Source organism: Notechis scutatus, chromosome 8, assembly GCF_049901735.1.
Source record: "Notechis scutatus isolate UNSWTSFEM ecotype Mainland chromosome 8, rNotScu1.2, whole genome shotgun sequence".
Classification (NCBI taxonomy): Eukaryota; Metazoa; Chordata; class Lepidosauria; order Squamata; family Elapidae; genus Notechis; species Notechis scutatus.
Window position 1 is genome coordinate 7,595,422 of NC_142016.1, and position 27,051 is coordinate 7,622,472.

Genomic DNA, 27,051 nt, shown 5'->3' on the forward strand with positions numbered 1-27,051 from the left:
TATTTTATTGCAACACTGGGAATTCTTTGCATTCCCAGCCAGAACTAATCTTGAACAGTTCCCCAAGATAAGCATATGCCTTTCAGTGCTGTGGAATGCTGCCAAAAAGTATCCAATTTAATTATAACAGAAACGCGCACTGGGAACAGGTTCCCCTGGGTCCTCTGCCTTGCTGCTGCCAGACTCCAACGGCTCTGAAGGCAGCACCCCACTCCCAGATGGTCCTGGCCCCATCCCTGCATCAGACGCAGGACCCTTGTCCAAGTCCTCCCCAGAATCCCTGCCTGGTCCCCTTTCTTCCTCACTGTCCGACTCCACTGCCGTCTGCACTGGCTGCCGGCAAACCACAACAGCATGCCACAAATTTTGATCACGTGGTGATTATTGTTGTAGCTATTGTAAGTGTGAGGACTGGTTGTAAGTCAGTGCCATTGTAATAGAAAGAAAGAAAGAAAGAAAGAAAGAAAGAAAGAAAGAAAGAAAGAAAGAAAGAAAGAAAGAAAGAAAGAAAGAAAGAAAGAAAGAAAGAAAGAAAGAAAGAAAGAAAGAAAGAAAGAAAGAAAGAATTATTTATTGGCCAAGTGTGATTGGACACACAAAGAATTTGTCTTGGTGCATGTGCTCAGTGTACATAAAAAGAAAAGATACATTCATCAAAAATCATAAGGTACAACACTTAATGATAGTCATAGGGTACAAATAAGTAATCAAATCATATTAGGAAACAGTCAATATAAATCGAAAGGATACAAGCGACAAAGTTACAGTCACAAGTGGGAGGGGGTGGATGATAAGGAGTGATGAGAAGGTTAATAGTAATAGTAGTGCAGACTTTGTAAATAGTTGAACAGTGCTGAGGGAATTATTTGTTTAGCAGAGTGATGGCTTTCGGGGAAAAAACTATTCTTGTATCTAGTTGTTCTGATGTGTAGTGCTCTATAGCGTCATTTTGAGGGAAGGAGTTGAAACAGTTTATGTCCAGGATGTGAGGGGTCTGTAAATATTTTCACAGCAATCTTTTTGACTCGTGCAGTATACAGATCCTCGCTTGAAGGCAGGTTGGTAGTAATAGTTTTTTCTGCAGTCCTAATTACTCTCTGAAGTCTGTGTCTGTCCTGTTGGGTTGCAGAACCAAACCAGACTGTTATAGAGGTGCAGATGACAGACTCAATAATAACCTCTGTAGCAGAGGTGGGTTTCATATTTTTTTACTACCGGCTCTGTGGGCGTGGCTTGGTGGGCGTGGCAGGGGAAGGATACTGTAAAATCTCCAGTCAAAGGTGGTATTTGCCACTTCTCCAAACTACTCAAATTTTCCACTACTGGTTCTCCAGAACTGGTCAGAACCTGCTGAATACCACACCTCTGCTCTGTAGCAAACATTCTTTGTTGTGCTTTTTGATGATGTTTTTGATATTTTTGATAAGCAAATGGTTCTAAGTCAAGGACTGCTTGGACATCAGTATTTCCCAAATTTAACAATGTTAAGACTTTAACTCCCAGGAAGTCAAATTGGTGACCATAATAGTGTGATCAAAGCACCTTTTTCTATGGGCATTGTATACCATATAAGCCACAAGATACCACATCATCCTAGCTATTTTGGACTACAACCCACCCATCCTGTTCCCAGTCAACTCTGCAACTATCAGGTTCTCTAGAAATCACCATCCAGTCCCGATCCTGTCCAACTCCTAAATTTTCTGAAGAATCAAATGCTTTCTCAGGATGCCAGGGTAGAAAAGCATTTTCTCAGAAGGGATATTCCAATGTCTATCAGAAAGGGAGGTGTGCCAGTGCCCAGTTATAGCATGTCTTAAAATGTCCAATTATTTTTAGACAGCCTGCTTCATAGTCACTAACATTCATTGACTGGGGGGGAAATGCTATTAGTTCAAGCAAACACATTCATCAGCTTCCCATTCAAAATGTTTTGGATTCTGCAGGTGTACCCAATGCATGGAGCTCTTTTGTTAGTGTTTCTCAACCTCAGCAACTTTAACCTTGGCAGGGATTCTGGGTGTTAAAGTCCCTCCCGCACTTTAAAGCTGCTAAAGTTGAGAAATATTCTCAACGTATGTGTTCTGACCCAGCTCCCCAAACATGACAGTAACCCTCTGAAGTTAAATCAATTATTCCTTTATTAGGAGCACCAGGAGCCCTGGCAAAAAGTTTCTCTCTCACCTCAAGCTAACAAGTCTATCCAACAGGGAGATGAAGAGTTGTCTGCCACATCTATTCACCTCCACCCCTTGCTTTTTATCTCCAGAGCTAGCATGGGGCTTCACCAGCAGTGGTGGCTCTTCCGTCCCAAGGACCAGCCCATAGATTTCCACTGTTCTCCTCTCCTCTGCCTTCTGAGCATCTGCATATCAGGCACTGGACCCAGCTGTTCCTCCTCTTCCTCATCAGCCACCTCCAGACCTGGGGGCTGTGGACCTTCTATCTGAGGTCTGACGGACAACTCAGGCTCCAACTCCGCCTCTCTCTCTCTGCCAGCTCCATTCTCTCTTCCTCCTTGGAGCTCTCAGGTTGCCCTGATGCTGACCCTGACTCCCACACCGCCGCCTCCTCCTCTGATTTGGCTGCTGGAGGAGCTGGAGGCCAAAAAGCCACAACATTATGACAAGTCATTCATAGTTACAACAGATCTGACAAAATATATTTATGACCCAGATTTAAAGTTCTGACTTCTGAATTCCCTGTGGTCACATGACCCTATTTTAGGTGCTCAGCAACCGGTCCACAATGACTGTGGTTTGCAGCATCCTGCATGCACATGACTTTAACTTAAGACATCGTTACTGGAAACCAGCATTTACCTCTAGCGTTAGGGAAAATCACCCATAGCAAACAATGGGTTCATTCAATGATTGTGGTGATCACTTAATGAGTGTGGCAAAAAAAGTCATAAAATCAGTGGAGACTGGCTTAACCACCATCACAACTGATGACAAAAATTGTGCACTTAATTACTGTCATAAGTCAAAATGGCCTCTATGTGATTGTTTGATCCAGGCTTTCGAGGCAAACCCCTGAGCTCTACTCCATGAACCCTAAACCAAGGATAAAGCTTCCCAGATCTTTCTGTGCATATGAGACTATTGTGATGTGTCAGTGGTTTTTCTACACCTATCTCAGAGGCCAATCGTTACCCTCCTCTGTTGTGCTGTCCTTGTAATTTCTCCTGCAAGCCTGACCAAGGATGATAGGAGTTTCAGTCCAACATATCTGGAGGGTGCCAGGCTGGGGAAGAGTAGATTAGCTAGATAAGACTCAAAGCATGCAAACACAAGTAGATTAATAGGTACCACTTTGGTGGGAAGGTAACAGAGTTCCTTACGCCTTGACCAGAAAATGAACTAATTCACACTTCTGTCTAAACCCTGGCTGGTTTAATTACAGTATTCTGATTATCTTCAGGGTGCCTAGAAAACAACCTGCACCTAAACATCCATAACAAAGGAGATGGTGTTAGACTTCTGGAAGAAGAAAGAGGAACCCGCCCCACTTTACATCGAGGGGGGCTGTGTGGAGAGAGTTTCCTCCTTTAAATTCCTGGGAGTCTACCTCAGCGAAGATCTCACCTGGAAAATCAACACAACCCAAAAGGCCCAAAAGAGACTCCATTTCCTTAGGGTCTTGTGAAAGAATAAAGTGGAACACCGACTGATGACCTCCTTTTACCAGTCCACAATAGAAAGCGTCCTCACATATTGCATGACGGTGTGGTATGCTGGCTTGACAGCCGCGGATAGAAAGACATTACAGAGGGTGGTGAGCACAGCACAAACCATTGTGGGCTGTTTCCTGATACCACTAGATGACCTCGCTAGGGCTCACTGCCTTAGAAGATCAAGGGAAATCCTCAGGGACAACTCACACCCCGGTCAGCCCTTCTTCACTCTCCTGCCATCGGGTAGGAGATATAGACGCATAGCCAGGTGCACCAACAGGCTGGAGAACAGTTTCTACCCATGGGCTGTCAGACTTCTGAATGGAAAATAATTTCATGTCAACATAGTATGACAGACTTGTGGCGCCAGCGCATTGTGCAACAAGGTCACATAGTGTAATAAGATCGGGACTGGGTTAGGGACTTCTGTTCTCACTGTGAGTTGTGTTGGGGAGGGGGCACGAAGGGAGGCTCAGCCAATCTCATTGTACACATGTTGTACTCTGACAATAAAGGTAATAATAATCACAGTCAGGTGAGCCACACAATATGGTTATATAAACTGCTTTTTTACAACACTGTCAACCCAGAGCAAACCAACTACAAGATGACGTATATGTGTGTGAGAAAGAGGTGGGGGAGGGAGGGAGGGAGGGAGGGAGAGAGAGAGAGATCCAACTGAAATGTGATGGAATCAAAATATCTAGCTCAGGGGTGGGATTCAAAACTTTTAACAACTGGTTCTGTGGGCGTGGCTTAGGTGGTGGGCATGGCTTGGTGGTCATGTGACTGGGTGGACATGGCTTGGTGGTCATGTTATTGGCTAGGTGTGGCCAACTCAATATCACTCACATCGAGGCACGCATCTCCTCCCCTGGCCTCTCATGACTGTGGAGATGCTGCAACAGTGTGAAAAATAGTCATAAGTCACTTTTTTCAGGGCCATTGTAACTTTGAATGGTCACTCCACACAAGCAAAGTACCAGCAAAGGAGGGGAAAAAAACTTCAGAGAGGTTCCTGAGACAGGAAGTCTAGTCCTGCCAAGAATGTAATAAGGGTTAAGGAAGAGGCCGTTTCTGTAAGCAACACCAGAATGTTTCCTTCCTGCCTTCCTTACAGGATTAGGCCAGTAATTTCTTCTAACAACCGGTTCTTCAAACTGCTTAGAATGTTAACAACCGGTTCCAGCAAATAGGTGCGAACTGGTAGAATCCCACCCCTGATCTAGCTCCTGCCTTATAGGGATTTTCACCAAGGATAAAAGCAATAGCCATAGCACTTAGAATTATATGCCACTTCACAGTGCTTTACAGCCCTCTTTAAGCAGTTTATAGAGTCACCCTACTGCCCCCAACAATCTGGATCCCCAACCTCGGAAGGATGAAAGGCTGAGTCAACCTTGAGACGATGAGAATCAAATTATGGGCAGTGGGCAGAACTAGCCTTTAATGCTGTATTCTAACCACTAAGTCAACATGGCCTCTTCAGACAATGCCGGCTCCCTCAGCTAAGAATTGCAGATAAGCCCCCTAGAGTTGGACATGACTGGACAGAGAAACTTTACTTTTACAGCTGGAGTATTTTGCCTTGTTGTGAGTTCTTTCAATAAAGGAGCGAGATACATCAAAAGGTCATCATTAATCTATTAAGTGCATCATTAAGAAATCCATATAAACAAAGGGAAAGAAGAGGAAGTAAACATGCTTGTTTCAAGGGATTTCTTCTTCCTGGTTTTCTGGACAATGACCAAAATAAAATCACTGATGGATGGACTGGCCTTTTAAAGGCACCCCAAAACAAGAGCTTTAAACACTTGAAGATAGTGACTCTTTTCACTGTCATTTCTCACTTGGACTACTGCAGGTCACTCTATGTGGGGCTTGAAGATGACCCAGATGGTAAAGGTGCTTGTCTGCTGACCAGCACTACCGTAGTCCAGCAATGGTTGCTGAGAGACGTCTGGGCCCAATTCAAGGTGCCAGTTGGTATACAACTATACCAGGTGTACAACTATACCAGCCAGGAGATTTGGGCTTCCTACTTGAATGATCTTGCTCATGAGAAGTTCCTAACTGAGGAAGCTCATTCAGAGAGGAGGTACTGAATCTTCTCCAGGTAGAATCCTGCCTGCCCCACATGATTTAGCCAGAAAAGGACAGCTGCAATTAGATAGATCAGGGGAGTATGGATCCAGAGAATGGCATTCTCAATGGTGACTCACTCACGATGAAATAGTTGACATTCTGAGACCTTATTTTCCTTTACAAGGCAGGCCAAACTCTTCCTCTTCTTCAGGGTGTCCAGGGCATGAATTTTGTAGAAGACAGCCACATTTTTCCCCCCAAAGATTTGAATGATCTTAATATCTCTGGACTTTCCAGATGTTTTTCATGTTCTGTTGGCAGCTGGAGGCATGCAATTAATTGTAACCAATCAATCAATCAACATTAGATTTATCTATTAATGCTACTCCCTGATGCCTTGTTACATCAAGCCTGACATTGCCAGGGGTCAACAATTGCAAACAGGGCCAAAACAAAGAACAAAACAAAATCTTCAACTACACATTTTTCATCTGGTGACTCTTGATATTGCAAACTTTTCTGGCGTGTAACTGAAAGCTGGATGATCTCCAAGGCTTGTGAGGCTCTCTAGCCAGACCACCAAAAAGATGGGAGGGGGGGGGGGAAATTGCCCTCTCCAAAAACATTCTTTTAGGATGCTCACACTGGTTATTCATGGAAGTTTCAGAGAGAAGTTGAACATTATCTGCACTTCACCGCATTCCCCAAATATTTCATTTTGATACTTGGCACTAGATGCCATGCAATGATATTTAAAACTGGACAAGATGTGAAGGCTCCTATTTGATATTTCCAAAAACTACATCGACAACAAAAATACGAAAGGATACCAACAAGATAAAGAGTCTGAATGCTAATGTTAAAATTCACATTCAGGACATGGAGCTTAATGTAAACTTCACTATTTCTTATCTGCAATCCGATGGGCAAAATATTTTAGGATATTTCATCTCTAACACAGATCACTGCTATTGCTGAAAGGAGAATAATGTATTTAACCCTTGCCAAGTCAGGGGACAGAAGAGAGTGATTATTTTTTCCCGAGACTCTCCTTTCATCAGGCAAATTATGCACATGGCTGTGGAACTATGAACCATTGCATGCCAAGCCCATTGACTGAGGGTCTAGGAAACGAAGTGTAGAGTTTGTAGCAATCCAACCAGCATACAAGTAAATAATTCAGCAGGATTCATTTATAGAAGAAACTTCTTTATATACAATAATATACAGTATGATGCAATACCCAAGTCAGAACCAGAACTCGGAATCCAGAAGTCATAATCACATATACACAGATCAGTTGGCTAAGCCACACCCAGGCTCCAAGCTGTCTGAGTCAGCAAACAGTCCTCATTGGCTGACCTGTTACCATGTCTATTCCAATTCATGAACTCTTATATACTGACACAAAGGTCTCCTTTGATGCTAGAAGATGGGTTCTAGGCATTGTTAGGGGGGAAAAAAGTCTAGAATCCTGATGAAAAGGTGAGGACAGTGTTCCATTGGCTTGTTCAACCGGAGCTAACCTGAACGGGTGCTGCCCCAAGCAGTAAGCCGCACAACAGCCCTGGTTCCCATCCAGGTTACATTATATCCAAGAGAGGTTGCCAATGTGGTGCCAAGAAGTAACATTTCAGCATTGTCCTCTATTACAGTATTTCATTCAGTCTGTGACTATTTGGGACTTGCTGGAGAATTCAGCTCACATGTAATTAGGGTGTCCTTGATGTCTATGACATCCTTTCCCACACCCATTGCAGACATCCGTGAGTTCAGCTTGTCCAGCCATCCTCTCAAATTCTTGTGGGAACTAAACCATCAAGTGAAGCCCTCATATAAGGTGTTGTTGTTGTTGTTGTTTTTAAAAAAAGCTAATATAATCCTTGGTTGTATAAACAGAAGAATAGAATCAAAATCAGGTGAAGTATCAGTACCACTTTATAAAACCTAGGTAAAACCACACCTGGAATACCGCATCCAGGTTTGGTCACCACACTACAAAAAAGATGCTGAACATTGGAAAAAGTGCAGAGAAGAACAACTAAGATGATCAAAGGCCAGAAGACTAAAACATATGAAGAACGATTGCAGGATTTGGGTTTGGCTACCCTAGAGAAAAGAAGGACTGGGGCAGTGACGTGATAGCAGTATTCCAGTATTTAAGGGCTGCTACAAAGAGGGAGTCAACTTATTTTTGAAAACTCCAGAAGGCAGGACAAGAAACGACAGATGGAAAGTAATTAAGGAGAGAAGCAACCTGGAATTAAGGAGAAAATTCCGAACAGTGAGGACAATTAACCAGTGGGAATGCCTTGCCTTCAGAAGTTGTGGATGCTTCATTACTGGAGACTTTAAGAAGAGACTGGACAGCCTCTTATCTGAAATAGTATTGGAGCTCCTGCTTGTGCAGGGGGTTGGACTAGAAGACCTCTAAAATCCCACCCAGCTCTATTCTATATCATGTTTTTTTGGGGGGGAATCCCACCCATGTCCTGTGAACATTGGGCGAATCCTCCTGGTCTAATTCCAAAGTCCAGGGATATGCTGTCAAATCTGTTAACAAGAAAGTCCAGAAATATTTCACAAGAAGAGTTCTCCACTCCTCTACTCGTTGTAGAATACCTTATGCCACCAGACTTGAAATTCTAGAACTAGAAAACCTTGAATTACACCGTCTTCGGTCTGATTTAAGCATGGTATATAAAATCATACATTGCAATGTCCTACCTGTCAATGAATACTTCAGCTTCAACCATAACAACACAAGAGCACACAATAGATACAAACTCAATGTTAACCGCACCAAACTGGATTGCAGGAAATATGACTTCAGCAATAGAGTGGTCAATGTCTGGAATACTCTACCCGACTCTGTAGTTTCTTCCCCAAACCCCAAAAACTTTAACCTTAGACTGTCTACTATTGACCTCACCCCTTTCCTAAGAGGTCTGTAGGGGCGTGCATAAGCGCACCAACGTGCCTACCGTCCCTGTCCTATTGTTTCTCTTATTCTTCTTTTATTTTTCTTATATGTACCCATTTCATGTATTCACAACTATGTATACACTTATACTTATTATCTTGTAAACAATTGGCAAATCAAATAAATAAATAAAATAAAATAAAAGGTGTCCTCTCTGTCAGATCCGTGTATCTGTCATTTCTTCGTGGAAGAAGAAAAGGGGGAGGCTGATAAAGAAATCCTTTCTTGATGTAACCTGAATATATTTAATCTTATATCGAATTTGTATAACCCACACATGATACAATGGAGGAGAAAAGCCAGATGGCCAGAACTATCACCTCTGAGAGGCACAGCCAGGAGATGAGAAGATCATAAAAATTCCACAGTGAGATGTGTCCTGGGAATCTCTGGAAAAGTTCATTCTAAAAAGGGGGTGGGGTGGGAAATTAAGATTGCCCTGGGAAACTGTGAAAAAGATCGTTCCTTACAAAAGGGGTGGGGAGGAATTAACATACTGGCTTTTGTTTCGCTAAATACACATCGAGATAAGGGGAGGGGTTCTAAACTCCCTTATCTATCCCTGTATGCCTGAGAGACCTCAGATGCTGCTTTGAACTCCTACAGGAATTGTCTCATCTCAATCAAGGATTCCTTTTGATACGTTTTGATACGTTTTCAGAAGTTCATTCTAGTTGAGTGAATGGGAAAAGTTCTGTAGCCTGACACTCTCCAAGTGAGCGAGAACAAACAGAAGAGGGCAAAGGAAAGGCATGACTTGATTGTTCGGAAGAACAAAGACATCCTGCTCCTCCCATTTGTTTTGCCTGCTGTTCATCTGGAACCAAGCTGGTCAAGAGAGACTGGAATGATTAACGCCTCCAGGTAGCAGTGCGTGAGCTTGTCTCCTCTTGGGTCTCCCTCCAGTACTCGCCACCTGGTTTCCTTTACTGCTAAATTCAGCATCAGGATGGCTCCATTGTTCGCTGCTGGGGCTGTTGGCTGTTGGTGGAGTGCGATGAAAGGATACCCTTCTCCTGCGGATGGGCTGCTCCTTGTGCCTTTTGGAGTCCTTCAATCCCCCCCAGCTGGATGCTTGCTCACCTCTTTCAGCGAACAGATGCACGAACCATTTAACTGACAAGGCCACTTGTTTGGCAATTGGAAGCTGACCGCTGCCGCAGTTGGTTTCTTTCCGGTTTGTAAAGCTGCAGCTTTATATTTATGAATAATTGGAGGGTGATTTGTGCCTTGCAAAAGCCGAAAGGCATGAAGCCATAATAAATCTCCTCCGAGAATGGAATGACCTTGTGCCTTTTCTCCTAGACAAGGAGTCATTTCCTGCATCTACCCTCTCCTTAACTTTCTTTCTTTTTCTTCCCCCGTTTGGTCTTCTTTTTCTTTTTTTCATTCATTTGCTCACTCTTGCATTTTTTATGACTGGCTAGAAATCAACCTATCCTTTTTTTTCCCCCCAGGCAAAACCAAAGTGATAAAACCCACCAATTTTGACTGTGGCTTAAAAGCAATTTCTTTTCTTTTTTTTAACTCAGCAGCAGCTGAATGATTTTATCAAGGGGGGGAGGGGAAAAGCCTTTGTAAGATCACACCTAGAACTACTGTGAAAATGTACCACTTCCTGGTCTGGTTGCTATCCTAGCAGGATTTTTCTGCTTTAGCCATACAAATTTAGCAAGGGGGATTATCTCCAAGTTGCAAAAGCAATTAAATTCAACCAGTCTGCCAGATTACAGATTTCATCCCGAACAAGTTGTATCAAATTGGAGTTGCCAAATTATGGGGCAACCACAAGCAATGCCAGTTTGATCTAGTGGTTAAGGCACCAGGCTAGAAACTGGGAGGCCATGAGTTCTAGTCCTGCCTTAGCCATGAAAGGCAGCTGGGTGACTTTGGGCCAGTCCTTCTCTCTCAGCCCAACCCACTCACAGGGTTGTTGTTATTGTTGTTGTGGAGAAAACAGGAGGAGGAAGCTGTGCTGGAGATGTTCTCCCACCTGTATTGTTTGCAAAAATAATAAAGTAGAGATACAAATAAATAAATAAGCCCCAGTAAACTCTAACTCTTGGCTGTGATTTCATGGTCACGGTCTAGTAGCTTTCACCCAGACCAACCAGGTCCTATCCAAAGGTCCCTTTTCTCTGCTGGAGACACTGGCGGAATTTGCACAACAAACTGCATGGTTCCCAAATTAATCTATTTTCTGGATTCATTCCCAATCATAAAATTTTAAATTAACAAAACAGAACATGCTAAACCCTCAAAATACAGACAGGGGGGGTGTCAAAAAATCTGAGCTATTTTACGCTTTGTTGTTCCAATCCAAGTATGACCAGGGGATAAAAAAAAAAAAAACCTCATGATGGAAAGCCCTGATGATGCAATCGAAGCCCTTTTCATTGTGGATGTGTGATGAATGTGGAAACAGAAGCAGGTCTTCAAATGCGTGGCTGCAGCAGCCATCTTAATTTTGGGACTTTCCCCCACAATTACCCATCCTGCCATCTGCAACTGGCTTGGGGTTCCCATGATAGAGCAAAACCTGCAAGATACTTACATGAGGTTAAGTGAGTGCACTCTCTGTATGGATTTATTTATTTATTTTTTTGCCGTTTATGGGTTATTTCATCTTTTGAATTTATTTTGATTCTATTTTTAATCAGTTTTTGTCTGCTGGGATTATTTTAGTGTATACACCATCCAGTCACCCTGTCAGATGGGCAGTTATGTAAATGTGTGTTGTGGGTTCTCTGTTCTCTCTGTGTGTGTGTGTGTGCGTGCATATGCACATGCAAAAGAGAGAAAGATAATTAATAGGAAGGAGAGAGAGAGAGACTGAGATTGAGACTCTATTCCAGTCCCATATCTTCCCCAACCTGGCACTTCTTGAAATGCTGTAATTACAACTCTTAAAATTCTCACCCAGGTGGCCAAATCCTACACGTTTAAAAGGTGTCAAGTTGAGGATGAGCATCTTACTGCATCTGATGAAATGTCTAGCAGGCCCTGGAAATATGGGGGAGGAAACAGGGCAGTTGCAAAAGAAACACTTCGTCCCCAAGAAGTGGGGGGAGCATAAGAAAGGGACTCTGACTTAACTATGTTAGGTATAAGTAGATCTGGAAGATTGCTTTGGCAGTCTTTTGAGATTCTGTTTCATTACCTTTATTAAAAACAATGATTTCTCCAGAAATCCAAGTGGCTCTTGCTTCTGAGTCTATCAGCATTGCAAAGCTTGATAAGCGTTAGAAATTTGGCATAGTTCTGCTTATTGTGTATGTGTGTCAGTCTTGCCCCAACTTGGTCCCTTAAGTAAGAACAACCCTCAACTCCATTGAGTGTGGAAAGGTTTACTTTACTAAAGACCAAGTATAGCAAAGCCAGAACTGAGGTTCGTGTATCAAAACTTTCACTGTTAACTTTTTCCTGCTTTGTCCCTTCCCATTTCTGGTGCCCCCTTTGTCCAATCATATTCAAATAAATTGTTTTGGGAATGGTCTCTTCAACTGTAGACTGGGTGCGATGCAGAGCTGCATGCCATTCCCAGCTGGGTGACCTTGGAGTTGTATCTGTAAAAGGTACAATGAGTCATTAGCCTTCCCCTTTGCCTCTGGCTCCCTACACACACACACACACACACACACACACACACACACACACACACACACCAGTTCATGGCAGACTGGCAGCTAGCAAGTATGAAACACAGACAAAAGATGGCAGCTCTGACAGTATATTCCTCTCCCCCTCCAACACCCCCAAATTCTGGAAGGGTAGAATCCAGAGAAAACTTCAGCCCCCGATTCTCCTGGTTTCACTGATGGCCTTTGGAATTTGCCACAAGGGGTGATCTCTTCTAACCTAACTTTGCCTGATTTTTCATCCCTGGATTCCTTTCAGTCTGACTCCAGTTGCTTTGACAAATAGTTAAGAGATTCAGGAGGCTTTAAGGAAATGTCTAAAAATATCTCTCCAACGACATCAGCTTTGATTGAAGTCCTTTTCAGAGAGGATAGATCTGGATCAAAGCCTCCAGTCATGATTTCAAGTCTCCATTTCATTTCGGCTGCTTTTGTATCAAAGGAGACGAGCTGAGAGATACAAGGTGGATAGTCTATTTTAAAAATATTTAAAAGCCTAAATTTGAGCTCCCGGTACCTTATTCATATAGCCACAGCAAGGAATACTTTGGTAAAACTTCTCCCTTTTAAGCATCCCCTTTGCTCATTTCTATGAGCCACCATAGAGATATTGTGGAGGTGTCTCAAAGAAGAGATTTTTTTTAAAAAAAAAAAAAAACTCCCAAGTTGTAGACACCAGCAAAAAAAATAAAAATCCACTTATATAAAAAGTGGATTTATACAATCCTGGACCCATTGCCAGAAGCCTTGGCAAGCTGATGAGCAAAAATGAAGACTTCTGACAAAGCTACCTTTGCTGTTGAGTCTTAGAGCAGAAGCTGGCTGGAGAATTCTGGGAGTTGAAGTCCACAAGTCTTAAAGTGGCCAAGGTTGGAGACCTCTGTCTTAGAGAATAGGGACTCAAGAGCTCTTTGGACAGCTGAGATGTCCAAGATGCAGAGAGGGTTCAAGTTATTTACTCAAATGCCTGTTCCCATTTAAGGACCATTTTGTTTTGTTTAGTACACTGTCCCCTTCCCTCTTCTCCATGACAAATGAGTTGTTCACTAAGCTGTCTCATAAACTCCAATCCTACCACAGCAAAAAGTCAGCCTCACATACTTCCTAAGCACTGATTTTATCTAAACAATATTTTCTGTTCAGCTTGCCTGACATGATACCAAATATGCCTTTAGAAAGAAATTAGCCCTTACCTCTTACAATGGGTGAAGAACATCCAAAGCTTATTTCGGGAAACACCAGCAATAATAATGATATCTCCAAACCATATCTTTCAGTAGCCCCAGTCAGCATAGCCTGTAAGGGTGCTGGGAACTGTAACATGCGACTCCTAATTACACCCATTAGTAGAAGTCAACCTTGAATGTCTAATAGGAAAGACTAGAGACACCTGTTCACAGAATGGCTGCCACATAGAGGTGACCAGTTCCTGAAATCCATTTATGACCAGACAAGCCCTGTTCCTTTCTTGTTTTCCTCTATTCTCCATCCCTACTGGGTTTCCAAACTGCCTGACCTCAGATGACCTTTAATACTTCTCTGGGAAAGTAGTCTCCCGTCAAAATAAAAACATGAGGCTAGAACCAACAAAACCTTTTCCTAATTTCCAAGAATGTCTGGAAAGGGCTCTTATGCCAACCATCTCCAAATATCTTGGAGAACCTAGCTGAGTCTTGCAAATTGCAACCCAACATATCTGAAGAGCTTCAGGGTATGAGAAACTGAACTATCTTAAAAACTAGATGATTCATTTGCTTGACCTCTTGCCATGGCAATAACCAAGTCAAAGGAAGTAAGTTTTAGTAAAAACCCTCTCTGCAGCACACTAGCTCAAAGTTGTCTACCTGACAGCAGGTCTACAGGTATCTTTCCAGAGTCAAGGATTGAACCGGAGGTCTTTTTCATGAAAGTTATATCTGTGGCCCTGCCTTTCTAGACTCTAACATTACCTTTTTTTGTAGGTGCTGGGTCTTCCTCTTCCCCTGACCCACAGAGAGCAGGATGAGTGGCCTACTTGCCCGGTGATGACACCATGAAGAGCTACCATGGGGACCGCAACCAGTCACGGGAACACCCTTGCCACTGCATCCCAGAGGCCTGTGACCAGCCAATGGAATACATCCACCATAGCCAGGAATCTCGCCAGCCATACCTCCTCAGTCCCAGTGAGCCTTATTCCTTGGACCACTACTGCTCATCCCGGAGCTCTGCTGACCCTCCCCTCAGCCTAACTGATCCACTTTCTGCTGCCAGCAGTAGCAGCACCTTTCCTAGAATGCACCACACACCTCAACAGTACGACTCCTGTGACGAGTGCATGGCGGCCGCCCATCCTTCCGGCAAGATCAACCGGCTGCCCCCCACTCTCCTGGACCAGTTTGAGAAGCAGCTGCCTCTTCACCACGACGGCTTCCACACCCTGCAGTACCAGCGGGCCAGCAGCACAGAACAGCCACGCAGTGAGAGCCCCAGCCGCATCCGACATCTTGTCCATTCCGTCCAGAAGCTCTTTGCCAAGTCACATTCCCTGGAAGCCCCATCCAAGAGGGAGTACAACGGCACCAAGATGGAAGGGCGGGGCACCGAGGGAGGGTACCACCACCATCACCCTCACCATCACCGCCAGTCACGGCACAGCAAGCGTAGCAAAAGCAAAGACCGCAAGATGGATTCCTCGTCATCTTCTTCCCGCCATCGGAACAAGATGATGGGCTGGTGGAGCTCCGATGATAACCTGGACAGTGATAGCAGCTACATGGTGACGGGAAGACAACATGCTGTTGACCAGAGCACCCAGTACTGTGTGGACACCCCTGAAAGTGCCTTCCGAGACTTGACCTTGAAGGGTCTCAAAAGTGGAGGTGGAGAGGGCAAGTGTTTAGCCTGTGCAGGAATGTCCATGTCCTTGGATGGCCAGACTCTCAAGAGGAGTTCTTGGCATACGATGACAGTTAGCCAAGCACGGGAGGCTTATCCCAGCTCAGGAGGAGGCCCAGAAAAAGCCTTGATGCTTCAAGAGGCCAAGGCCAAGGATCGGTCCTATCATTATCTTCAGGTAAGGAGGTGGGTAGACTGTCCAGGGTGTAATGCAATTCAACCGGTGTAACGACTGGTTCAGTGAGCGTGCACACAGCATTTTAAAAAGCCCCTTTTCAGCTCTAACACTTACCTTCAACTGCAACCCCTGTGAATAAAACAGCCGAGGTGCAGCAAACCACTCTGCTGTGCGAATCAGCTGTGCTCTAAAAAAAACGAAATAAAGCACTACCAGCTCACCTGAACCGATCTGAACTGGTAGAATTCCAGCCCTGTTTGAATCTAATTTGATGGTTTATTCAGCTATAGGTAGTTCTTGACTTTCAATCAGTCACTTAGCACTCTTTCAAGTTATGACAGATTCCCCAAAAGGTGCTTATGACCCAGTCCAAAATTCTGACCCTCCTCCACAATCACAACTTACATCTGTAATGGACAGGCTCCATTATGGATGTAAGTCAAGCACTCCCTGTACATAACTGTACTGAGCCTTCCAGCCATCAGTTTCCTATGTCTACCTTTTACAATCTGTATTTGATTACAACTTCCAAATTCTAGTCACTATGACCAGATCTAGCTGGCTAACCCCCCCATTTGGGAAATGGTGTTCTATATCCTTGTTGTGTTCAGCCTTTTCACTGTGAGGTGATCAGTCCTAAACTGACCAGAAGATTGCATTATCTGAGTCCAAAGATTCCTTCAACTCTTCACATTCCACGGGCATCTCCAGGGGGAGTAAGGAAGAGCCCGGGACAAAATAAGCATTGTAAGGTCCTTGGTGCTCTATGAGCTTGGTGGTTTTCTTTCAGACATTTCATTACCAAACTAAGTAACATCATCAGTGCAAAATAAGCATTATAATGTCTTGATGCAAACTCAGTCCTTTCTGACTATGCCCCCAGGGTGCTGCACAAACATATATAAGAGTTGCAGCTTACATCACAACATGACAACACTAATTTTGTTATTCTGATGAAAACATCTCATTCTTGCAGACAATTCTGTAGTCCTGTCATTCAACAGCTTAGTCCTACAACACGTTTTGCCAGCTCCAATAAAACCCTAACAGATGCTTTGCACAATACGGCCACCCTGGCTAGTTTCAACCTTGCTTAGCTTTTTTTTTTTCTTTTCAATTTAGCATGCTGCTGAAAACCATTCTATTTGATTGATTTATGGTTCATCATCTAACCCTAGAAACTGAATAATAAGATGAAGCATGTTCTGTGAAGCAGCCAAACATTGTATTGTTCTGTGTTAGTTGGGATAATTATTTTTACCATTTTGTATGCTATAGTCTTGGGACTAAATTCCAGGATTGTACTGAGCTATTGTTGTTATCCCTTCCACCTAGGGTTTGCTTTTGGTTGTTTGAATTTTTATTTTTAAAAAATATATACTGTATTTGTTGTTTTTTATATGTGGTTTTATCCATTTGTTGTGCACCGCTCAGAGTCACCTTTGGTGGGATGGGAAGCTATATGAATTTGATTACTAAATGAATAAATATCAATGCATGCCATTTAAAATAAGACATTTTGCCAGGTCAGTTTCAACCCCAGGAATTGTATTGGTATTCACACAACACCGATCTAGCGTATATATTTCTGCATGTGGCACACTTAGCTTGGTTAGTTTTAACTTTAGTTTGCTTTTATGGCTTTGTGGGCAGCTGTGAGTCTAACTTCTTTTAATTTATGGTTCACTGCATTGTACAAGCCTTGAAAATTGGTCAGCTCAGTAACTCCCTCTCTGAGAGAGATTAACGGATAAAAAAATAGAGATAGCACTTAGACTTATATATCACTTTAGAGTGCTTTTCAGCCCTTTCTAAGTGGTTTACAGAGTCAGTCTATTGCCCTCAACAATTTGGATCCACATTTTACCCACCTCGAATGGATGGAAGGCTGAGCCAACCTTGAGTCTGGTGAGATTTGAACTGCCAAATTTGAGGCAGATGGCAGTCAGAAGAAGTAGCCTGCAGTACCGTACTCTAACCACTACGCCACCATGGCTCAAGAGAAGTAGGAAACATTAAAAAAAAAAACAAGTTGGCCTGTAGGTTAAACTCTGTTGCTGAGAAAGAGGCAATGCTCAGGGATTGACTCTATGATATCAGCAACTGAGGAGAAATTTTGCACAATTTTTGCTCTATTGGCTCCTCCCAGATTTTAAAAATTGCCAAAATACTACATGGATTTCTCAGTGGAACATCATTCCTTCTGAGGTACAATTGGCTCCCGCCATGTTATTTTTTCTGAACGGGCCTGGAGGCAAGGTGTTGTCAGTAGGACTGGGGATCACAAATGGAGATGGAGCTCATCAAGTGGTTGATTTGATTGTGTTACTGCTGCCGTGGGGGTTGTATTCTATTAGGTTCTGAATTTCTAATATTGTAAGCCACCAGGAATCACCTGTATGTGAGTTGGGCAACCATTTAAATTTGTTCAGTAATTATATTTAATAACAACGGATATGTCTGTGAGGTTACCAGTTCTAGCATGTGTTTTGTCTACTTAATTCATGGTAGCTGTGCTTGCAGTAGGGAGGACGCCCAGTAAGAATGGAAGAGATTCTTAACATAGAACATAGAGCTGGGAGGGATAAATAAATCATAGAGCTGGGAGGGATCAAGGCAGGAGTCCTTATACCATCCCAGTCAAATGGTTGTCCAGTTTATTTTTGAAAACTTCCAGTGATGGAGCACCACAACTCCAGGAGGCAAGCTGTTCCATTAGTTAATTGTTCTCCCTGTCAGAAATTTTCTCACTTCTAGGTTGGGCCTCTCTTTAACAAATTTCCATTCATTCTTACCAAGCTTTCTTACCCGGGGTCAATTCTTGGTCCATCTAATAAATCAGAGATCTCCAAACTTGGCAACTTTAAGACTTGTGGACTTCAACTCCCAGAATTCTTCAGCCAGCATAGTCCACAAGTTTTAAGGTTGCCAAGTTTGGGGACCCCTGTAATAAATGATTTAAGGTTGCCAAGTTTGGGGACCCCTGTAATAAATGTCTGGAGAGTGAATATCTTCTAAATGATCAAGATCTAGAGATTGTATCTATTTCTTCAGAGAATCTTTCTTGCTCTCCAGAATTTTCTTCTCTGTTTCTCTCCTTCCCCCTTCCTTTTCCCATGATGCTCTACAGTTCTGCACATTGATGTTAATGATTAAAGAAATGTCAGGGCCATAGTAACCTCTTCTCCAAAAAAGAAAAAAGGGAAAAAACAGACAAAGGGAGCAAAAAAGAATCTTTTAAAAGACTGAAGATTTCTGAAGAGCTGGACACATCAGCTTTTCAAGATAGCAAAATGAAGACCAACTGCCTGGCTGCTTTTGCTAGTAGTACCCAAATAAACAATTAGCAAAAGCTACTAGCTTGTATTGCAGAGAAGAAGCTGTTGCACAGGGCTAATCAATGGTCTCCAAGTGCTATGAGGGAGAAAACAGAATAATAAGAGCAACCAGCAACTGTCTGGGAGAAGACAATGAAAACATCTTTTCTGTGTCTGTTTTCTAAGGTCAAGGCTCAAACACGACCAGGACTTGCTCCTCTCTCTCAGCCCAAGAACCACACTGGTGTAAGGTGTAGTGTTAGAGTAGGAGCAGAGAGGCCCAGGTTCTACTCCCTGCTCAGGGATGAGGATCAGCAGATGACTTTGGACTAGTCCTTCCCTCTCAACCTAGCCTATCTCACAGAGTTATTGTTTTTGGAGACAAATAAGAAGAGAGAACATTGTGCATCACTTTGAACTCCTGAAGGGGACATAAATCTAACAAACCAAGTGTCAACCAGAGCTCAAGATGGATTAGAATACACAAGATGGGTATTGTGGACTAGCACATATTCAGAATATCATGTTGGGGAAGGCCACTCTAGTTCAGGGTTGAGGATATTTATGTACATCTATTGTCTAGAATTCCAAGTGGCCTACTTAGGATAATTTGTAAGCTCTTGAAAGGTCTAATGAAACTTTTTGGTCATCCTATCTTGCCTCTTGGACTACCAACTTACTTTGCTTTATATTTAAATCCAGTCAGTCCTCGATTTAATAGTCCAACAGGAAAAGAGACTCCATTAAAGCAAAGTATCTGTTATTTCTGACTGAGAGTTTATGCATGTGTGTTTTGCACATATTACACCTGCATAAAATGGCAAACATGTCATGTATATTGATAGTATATGTATATTGACTGTATTTAATCCAGTTTACTTTTTGTTTGTCCAAACACAATTACATTCCTTCCTGTGTTCACAAATTTGGAATCTTGAACCCACATCTCTCAATCTGCAAGATTCCAGCTAAATGTCAATTTAAACCTGGAATAGAATCTTCTCAGTGTGAAATCTGTTTCACCCACTAGATCCATGACACGTATTCCAAACTATCTTCTTGATACTATAATTTCTCCAATCACCCTTCCCCATTCTGGTTGTATGATAAGTCTTTTGGACAGAGCTGGCTTCTGGGCACTAATGAATGTAATCACTTTTAATTATGAGATGCTGCTGGGAGAAAAGAAATGGAACTTAGAGAAGCAGTTAAAATCAAGCAGGGAAATTTTGATGCACTGGGAAACTAGCAAGTTTCTGCTAAGTTCTGTTGTGAAACTGGCTAAAGAACAAGCAAAATTTCCTCCTCCTTCTTCATTGTTGTTTGTTATTCAGTCGCTAAGTTATGCCCAACTATTTGTACCCCATGGACCACAACACACCAGGCCCTCCTATCTTCCATTGTCTCCTGGAGTTTGCCCAAATTCATGTTCACTGCATCAATTACATTATCTAACCATCTCATCCTCTGCTGTCCCCTTCTCCTTTTGCCTTCCATCTTTCCCAACATCAGGGTTTTTTCCAATGAGTCCTCTCTTTTCAATTGGTAGCCAAAGTATTTGAGCTCCAGCCTCAGAATCTGTCCTTCCATAGAAGAGTCAGAGTTGAGTTCTTCTCCATAATTTCCCAAAGTGGGCAGGAAAATATTTATTTCACGTTGTTAAAAAAAAAAAAAATCCAATGGAATGGAACGAAGCTATTCTGACTCAAAGCATGGCACAGTCTCAGAAAACCCAACTTTAAAAACACAGCAGCGTTTTTTGTCTTAGTTTCCAAAACAAAAAATAATGTGGCTTTTGGTGAATTTTCTATTTTTCCCCTAGCTACAAAGTTTGCATCACATGCTCGCATTCTGTACCCAGCAGAGGCTGTACAGTTTGCGATGTGAGCCTACATCACGGTAAAAGGCCAAAAGTACCACCATACTCATATTGATCTTCCCTTGATCACAGCAGCTCCTTCTTTTTGAACTGTGTGAAACAGACCCCCGTTCAGCTCTGGACAATGCTAAAAGGTCAACTAACCAAGGACAGAAGCTACCTACTAAGGTTTCAGCTATTGGAACAACTAAAAGGCAAACAGATACAAACCAAAGTAAACCGCACCAACGGAGCAGAAGCAACCTAGAACTAAAGTGGTCAATGTCTGAAAACCCCCCCCCCCCCCCGGAGAATCTTCCCAACCCACCTTAACCCACCCTCGTAATGGGGGCACACACCCACCCGCCCCCCCCCCCCCCCCCCCCTTTTTTCTTTTTTTTTTTTTTTTTTTTTTTCCCCCCCCCCTTTTTATTTATCCACAACTATATATACTTTTTTTTATTATTTTAAACAAACAAAAAAAAAAAAAAATAAGAGCAATCAACCAATGGAACAACTTGCCTTTCAAAGTTGTGGGTGTTCCATCACTGGAGACTTTCGGAAGGAGACTAGACAACCATTTGTCTGAAATGGTATAGGGTCTCCTACTTGAACAGAAGGTTGAGCTAGAAGATCTCTGAGATTCTTTCCAACTCTATTATTCTATGTTCCTTTAAGACAGAGCTTTCATTTCAGAACAGGAAATTGTTTTTAGCTAAGATATTTTGGATCCTTTTCCTAAGCTATTAAATATTTAATAATAAGGAAAGGTGGAAGGGAAGGGAAGAAGAGGATGACCAACAGCATGGTGGGTGGCTGAGTTGGTGGTGATGGAAGGGGGCTGAAGGACGAGGTTTAGAGACAGATCATCATGGAGAAAAATCTACCTGTGTGGTCGCTAGGAGTCAACGAGTTGTTGGTACATATTAAACCAATCATGTTTAATAAATATTTCAGGGCAAGTAATTAGAAATCACACTGTCTTCTTTTACAAAGCATCAAATAATCTTCCGTAACACGTTTATATCAATAGAGACCTTTCTGAAGTGGTTTTATATACTGTAGGTAAGATAATGTTCCCCAAATTACCAGATTTTTCTGGGCAGAGAATTTCCTGTCACTTCCAGAACTCTGCTATATAAGAAATACATCAAGAATGTATTACTTAACACCCTGCATTTTATGGTTTGCAAACTCTGATTTCCGCTAAAATGATAGCAGTGGAGTGAGGAAATGGGATGCTTTCTATCGAATCTGATGTCAGTTTCTTCTTTGAACCTTTTCTGCCTTTTATCAGTACAGTTTTTTAAAACTCTTCTATGGTGACTGAGGACTGAAGGACCAGCCCAAACCAGCAGTGACAGAATTGCTGACACTTTTCAGCTTGTAACTCTATTTTTCTGGGATAGAAACGAAGATGGAATGAAGTAGCTTGATTTATCCTCTTGAATGGAAATCAGAATGGACGCTGCAATTAGAATGTTCTTCATTGTTGGTTAGTCCTCATCATGACTATCCTGCTTCAATCCTCAATCACTATAGAAGAATTTGGGGAGAAATAGAAAATCTACCAAAGGCTAAATTTTTTTTCTGTCTTGGCAACCTATTCACCGCAGGTTTATAAAATTCTCCACTTAGCCAAACATATTGTGTGTGTGTGTGTGTGTGTGTGTGTGTGGTGTAATTGTGTGTATGTGTGTCATTTTGACTACAAAGTAAAAAGTAAAAGAAAGAAAAAAGAACAGTACAAAGGAATAGAAAGTGAAATAAAAAATAAAGAGATAACAAAGAATATGAAAAAAAAAATAGAAAAGAGATTTATAAAGAACTGATTATCCACCTATGTTACAACAACTTTAGAGAAGTTTAATAACTCCAACTAGTTTGATGCAATGGACAACCTATTTCCACTTAACATCTCAACTGTCAGGCATCTGTCTCTTATCTGGTATACCCCAGAAGTGTGGGCATGACCAATCCCAGAATTTCTGCAAGTTGTAATCCCAAAACATCTGGAAATTTAGTAGGTTGGAGAAAGTCTTCATAAAAACCCTTTCAAATAACTTAGTAAAAACATTTACTTTCAGAAGGACCATAGGAGGATTCTGGTTGTGAGGGATAGAATGGAAAAATTGAAGTGGTTCAAAGTCCCCCTTAGTTCACTGAAGATATCATTTTCAGCTTCAACAAGTTGACAAAGTTATTATAAAGATAAAATTAAACACAAGAAAGCTTGTTTAGCAATTAGAAGAAAAGCATCTCAGAAGTTCAATTAATAATGATTATACTGGATTTAGTTCTTTGACATTTTTTTTCCATCTACATTCTGTCTGTAAGTCTAATGAATGAATGTCCTCTGAAAGTGTTCAGGATTTGGCAATTGTCTTGAAACAAAAATTGGATGGCTTTGTACCATACACTCTACTTAATGACTGCATTAACCCATTTCCTGGGTCAACACAATACAATGAATCTTAACCCAACGAAAAGGGCTAAAGCTCTTCCACAGAAAAATTTAAGATGAACATTAGCCAAGTTTACCATGATGAGCAAAACCTGGTTCATTGTTCGACTACCTTAAGTAAATTTTGTGAACACAGCAGTAAATTTCCCTCTCCTATACCTATCCAATTTTTTTCATGATTTGTTGTCTCTTAATTAGTTTAATAGTCTGGGCCATAGGCCAAAACTGAAAAAGATTAGAAATAAGGCGGAGAGGAGAAGAGAAACAATAATTAAAAATATTGATTACTATTTCCTGCATGAGTAGTTAGAGTAGATTGGCTTTCATCTTTCTTCTGCAAAAGAATATGTTCTGTGAAAATTCATGCTCAATAAATGTGCAACAAAAAATGTGCTGATAGAGAGATACATAGAGGATGGATTAATAGATAGGTAGGTAGGTAGATAGGTAGATAGAGATAGAGATAGAGATAGAGATAGAGATAGAGATAGAGATAGAGATAAAGATAGAGATAGAGAAAGAGAAAGAGAAAAAGATAGAGATAGAGAGGTAGGTAGATGAGAGAGAGAGAAAGAGAAAGAGAGATGAGATGAGAGAGAGAGAAATGAGAGAGAGCGATGAGAGAGAGAGATGATAGATCATTCAAACTCAGGAACAGAGTAAGTTGCATTCATATGTATATGTTTTTGGATGCTATTTTCCCTGAAAAAGTATTTATGGAAGTGTAATACTAATTTTGACACTGAGACCTACATCCAACATCATCCCTGCATATGGTTCAGGCATCTGCTATTTCAGGTAATGCACTTGTTCTTGAAAAATCAAATTTGAATCAAGTGATATTCCCTTACATCAGTTTCCTGTTCAGTAACTATACCAGAATTTTCATGGGGTTGCCTTGGACAAGTATTCGGATGGATGGATGACCACATAGATAGATTTTGTCCATGATGATCGATCTCTAACCTGTTCTTTCAAGTTCCTAATGGTGCAATTATCATCAGCATAACTAAGTCCATCCATCTTGCTACTGGTTTTTCTCTTCTTTTTCTTTCTGCCTTTCCAAATATTAAAGCATTTTCAGAGACCTGAGTATAGTTAAAGAAAGAAAATTTCTTTTCCTGGTCACTTGGGCCTTAAGTGAAAACTCTTCATTTGATGATCCATCACTTCAATTTCTGTCCATGGTATTATCTGGAGTCTTCTCCAACACCCAAGTTGAAAGTTGCCAATACTCTTCTGATGCTGCTTCTTTAAAGCCCAATAAATATTCAGAAAGTAACCAAAATGAACATAGCAACTCTATTGCTCTTAGGTGTATTCTATTTATAGCAGGTTACTGCTCATGTCAACTTGCCTGATCTTGCCTATAACATGGGACCTGTTGTGTGCCAAGGACAGGGTATTTAAAAAAATAGGATTAAGGAGGTTGGTGGGATAAGGTAGTGCTCGCTGAAGGGATCTGGTGGCCTAGTGGTTAAGACACTAAGCTGGTTGACCTGAAGATTGACAGTTCAAGACCCAAGCACCGTTCTTGCCCCAATTCTTGCCAACCCAGCAGTTTGAAAGCATGCAAATGCAAGTAGCAATAGCAATAGCACTTACTTATATACTTCACAGTGCTTTACAGCACTCTCTATGAGGTTTACAGATTGCCCCCACAATCTAGGTCCTCATTTTACCAACCTTGGAATGATGGAAGACTGAGTCAACCTTGAGCTGGTGAGAATCAAACTGCCGAACTGCAGGCAGCCGGCAGCCAGCAGCCAGCAGAAGTAGCCTGCAGTACTGTATTCTAACCACTGCACCTCCACAGCTTGTTAGATAAGTAGATAAATAGGTGGGAAGGTAACAGTATTTCATGCGCCTCAGCATATAGTCATGCTGGCCACATGACCATGGAAGCATCTTCATACAACACTGGCTACCTTAACTAGGAAATAGAGATGAGCACCATTCCCTAGAGTTAAACATGACTAGATGGGAAATCTTTATCTTTTTTTAGAACCATTAGAGACAAGCCAGGTCAAAAAGGAGTCTTGGAGAGGATTCACAGAATCATGGAGCTGGAAGGGAACGAAGGGATCATCAAATCCAGCCTCTGTTTCAAAAACCCCAGTGAAGGGAAAGAAACCATTCATTGGGAACATCTTCCACGGATTGGCAATTTTTACAGTAAAAAAAAAAGCTAAGCTCAAAGTGACAGGTAAAAGGTAGCATTTAGTGCATAGGTGGAGATTTTTAATAGGTTGATATAAAAGGAATAATGAGCCTCAGTTCCTCCCTCCAATAGTCTAACTGCACTTCACAAAGTCTGCTTTAATTACAGCCAAGACCTCCCATAGAAATTCTTTCTGATCCAACATACCATGTGCTCTTCCTGCACAAAGTCTCTTCTTCCTTCAGGTGCCACAGGATGATTGGGGAGGATACCCAACATCGGGGAAGGATGGCGAGATTCCTTGTCGACGGATGCGGAGTGGCAGCTACATCAAGGCCATGGGAGATGATGACAGTGGGGACTCAGATACCAGCACCAAAGTGTCTCCCAAGGAGGTGGCCCGGCGCGAGGCATACCGCCGTTCATCCAGCGTAGATCAGGCCAGAACCAAGTAAGAAGTTAGGAAGGGTGCTAATATTTCCTGGTTAATACGTGGGGGGTGCTTAAGAAAGGTTGAACATTGAATTGAGCTGTGGTCTATACATAAAGCATACTCTCTCAGCCAAGAGCAAGAAGCTATAGGAAACCTGGGTGAGGTTTCCTAATACCGGTAGCAAAACTGATATATTAGGGGGGAAGGCAAAATGGGTAAGGGTGGAGGATAATGGTGTCTCTGTTTAAAGAGAGTAGCAGTAGAAGTTCAAAGAAAATAGAGGAGAGAGAGAGTAGCAGAAAAAGTCAGTTGGGAATGTGTTTGTTTGTTCCTGAACTCAGATTAGAAGCCAATTATTTTTCCTGACCTAAGGGAGACATGGGATACCTGAAAGAGTTGGGCAGGGCAGGAAAAAGCTAGCCTTCAGGACCATGGATAGTTCCAGGCAGCCAACATGCCCCAACGATCTGAGGGCTTGTATGCTTCCTGAGCCGTCTTCCTCTTCTTTGACTCCACCGCTTCCTAAGGAACTGAAAGTCAGATCAAATCAAAACTTTATTATGGTAATTTGATGAGAAACATCAGAGCAATTTAATGACAGTCGATAAAGGAGAATATTTGTAGGTCAGAGTTGAAAGTCTTTGATGCCCTCGGAGCTTGGTTGTTTTCTTGCAGATATTTCATTACCCAAACTAGGTAACATTATCAGTGCTAGCGTAATGATATTACAGTACCTAGTTTGGGTAATGAAATATCTGCAAGAGAACAACCAAGCTCCGAGGGCACCAAGGACCCCTTAATGACAGTCCTCTGAAGTCTACTTATCAGGTCACTGACTCTCTCCTTCTGTGCTGTCCTGAAGCCAACATGGTACCAGTCAAGGGCTCCAAATTCTCCAGATCTGCTCTCTTTGGCAGCCCAACTTCCTTCCTTATCAGCAGAGTGTTGAGGTCAAGTCTAGAATCACATTCTGTATAGCTGATTATTTTGTCTTCCTGATTCATACAAGTCTAACTCCTTAATGCCAAGTCCTGGTAGTTGCTGGAGGTTATAGCCACAAGAGTTCATTTCATCAATATTTATTGCCAGTTTGAAATTAAGGAGCGTATCAATATCCATACAAGGATCTACCTATTTTATGGGAGCAGAGAACTTGGCCATATTAAACCAGCCAGTCCACTTAGCCTCCTTTCCATGTGTTCTGCTCCTGTCCTGCTTTGGGGGTTTGTTCAGAAACCTTTCTTCCCCATGTCTCTCATTAGGTTTGCAAGTAGACACTATTCTGACTCATATATCTGTAACTGTCCCAGCTGCTGCACACCACCCCGAATCCGGCCACGGGGACAAGGGTATGGACGTTCCTTCACCACTGGGCAGGTGA

The 27,051-nt window shown here is 42.2% G+C and overlaps 1 protein-coding gene across 4 annotated transcripts in view; it reads left to right on the plus strand.

Annotated features, from left to right (window-relative positions):
- DLGAP3 (DLG associated protein 3) overlaps positions 1-27,051 on the plus strand; it is a 236,446-nt gene that overhangs the window by 186,489 nt on the left and 22,906 nt on the right. For 2 of the 4 annotated variants that reach the window (XM_087970525.1, XM_087970526.1), the window contains exons 2-4: positions 14,344-15,437; positions 25,483-25,688; positions 26,933-27,047. In XM_087970525.1, coding sequence (XP_087826651.1) covers positions 14,415-15,437; positions 25,483-25,688; positions 26,933-27,047 — 1,344 coding nt within the window. In that variant the 5' untranslated portion in view covers positions 14,344-14,414. The remainder of the gene's footprint in view (positions 1-14,343; positions 15,438-25,482; positions 25,689-26,932; positions 27,048-27,051) is intronic. The other 2 variants (XM_087970527.1, XM_087970528.1) reach the window with 1 other exon arrangement.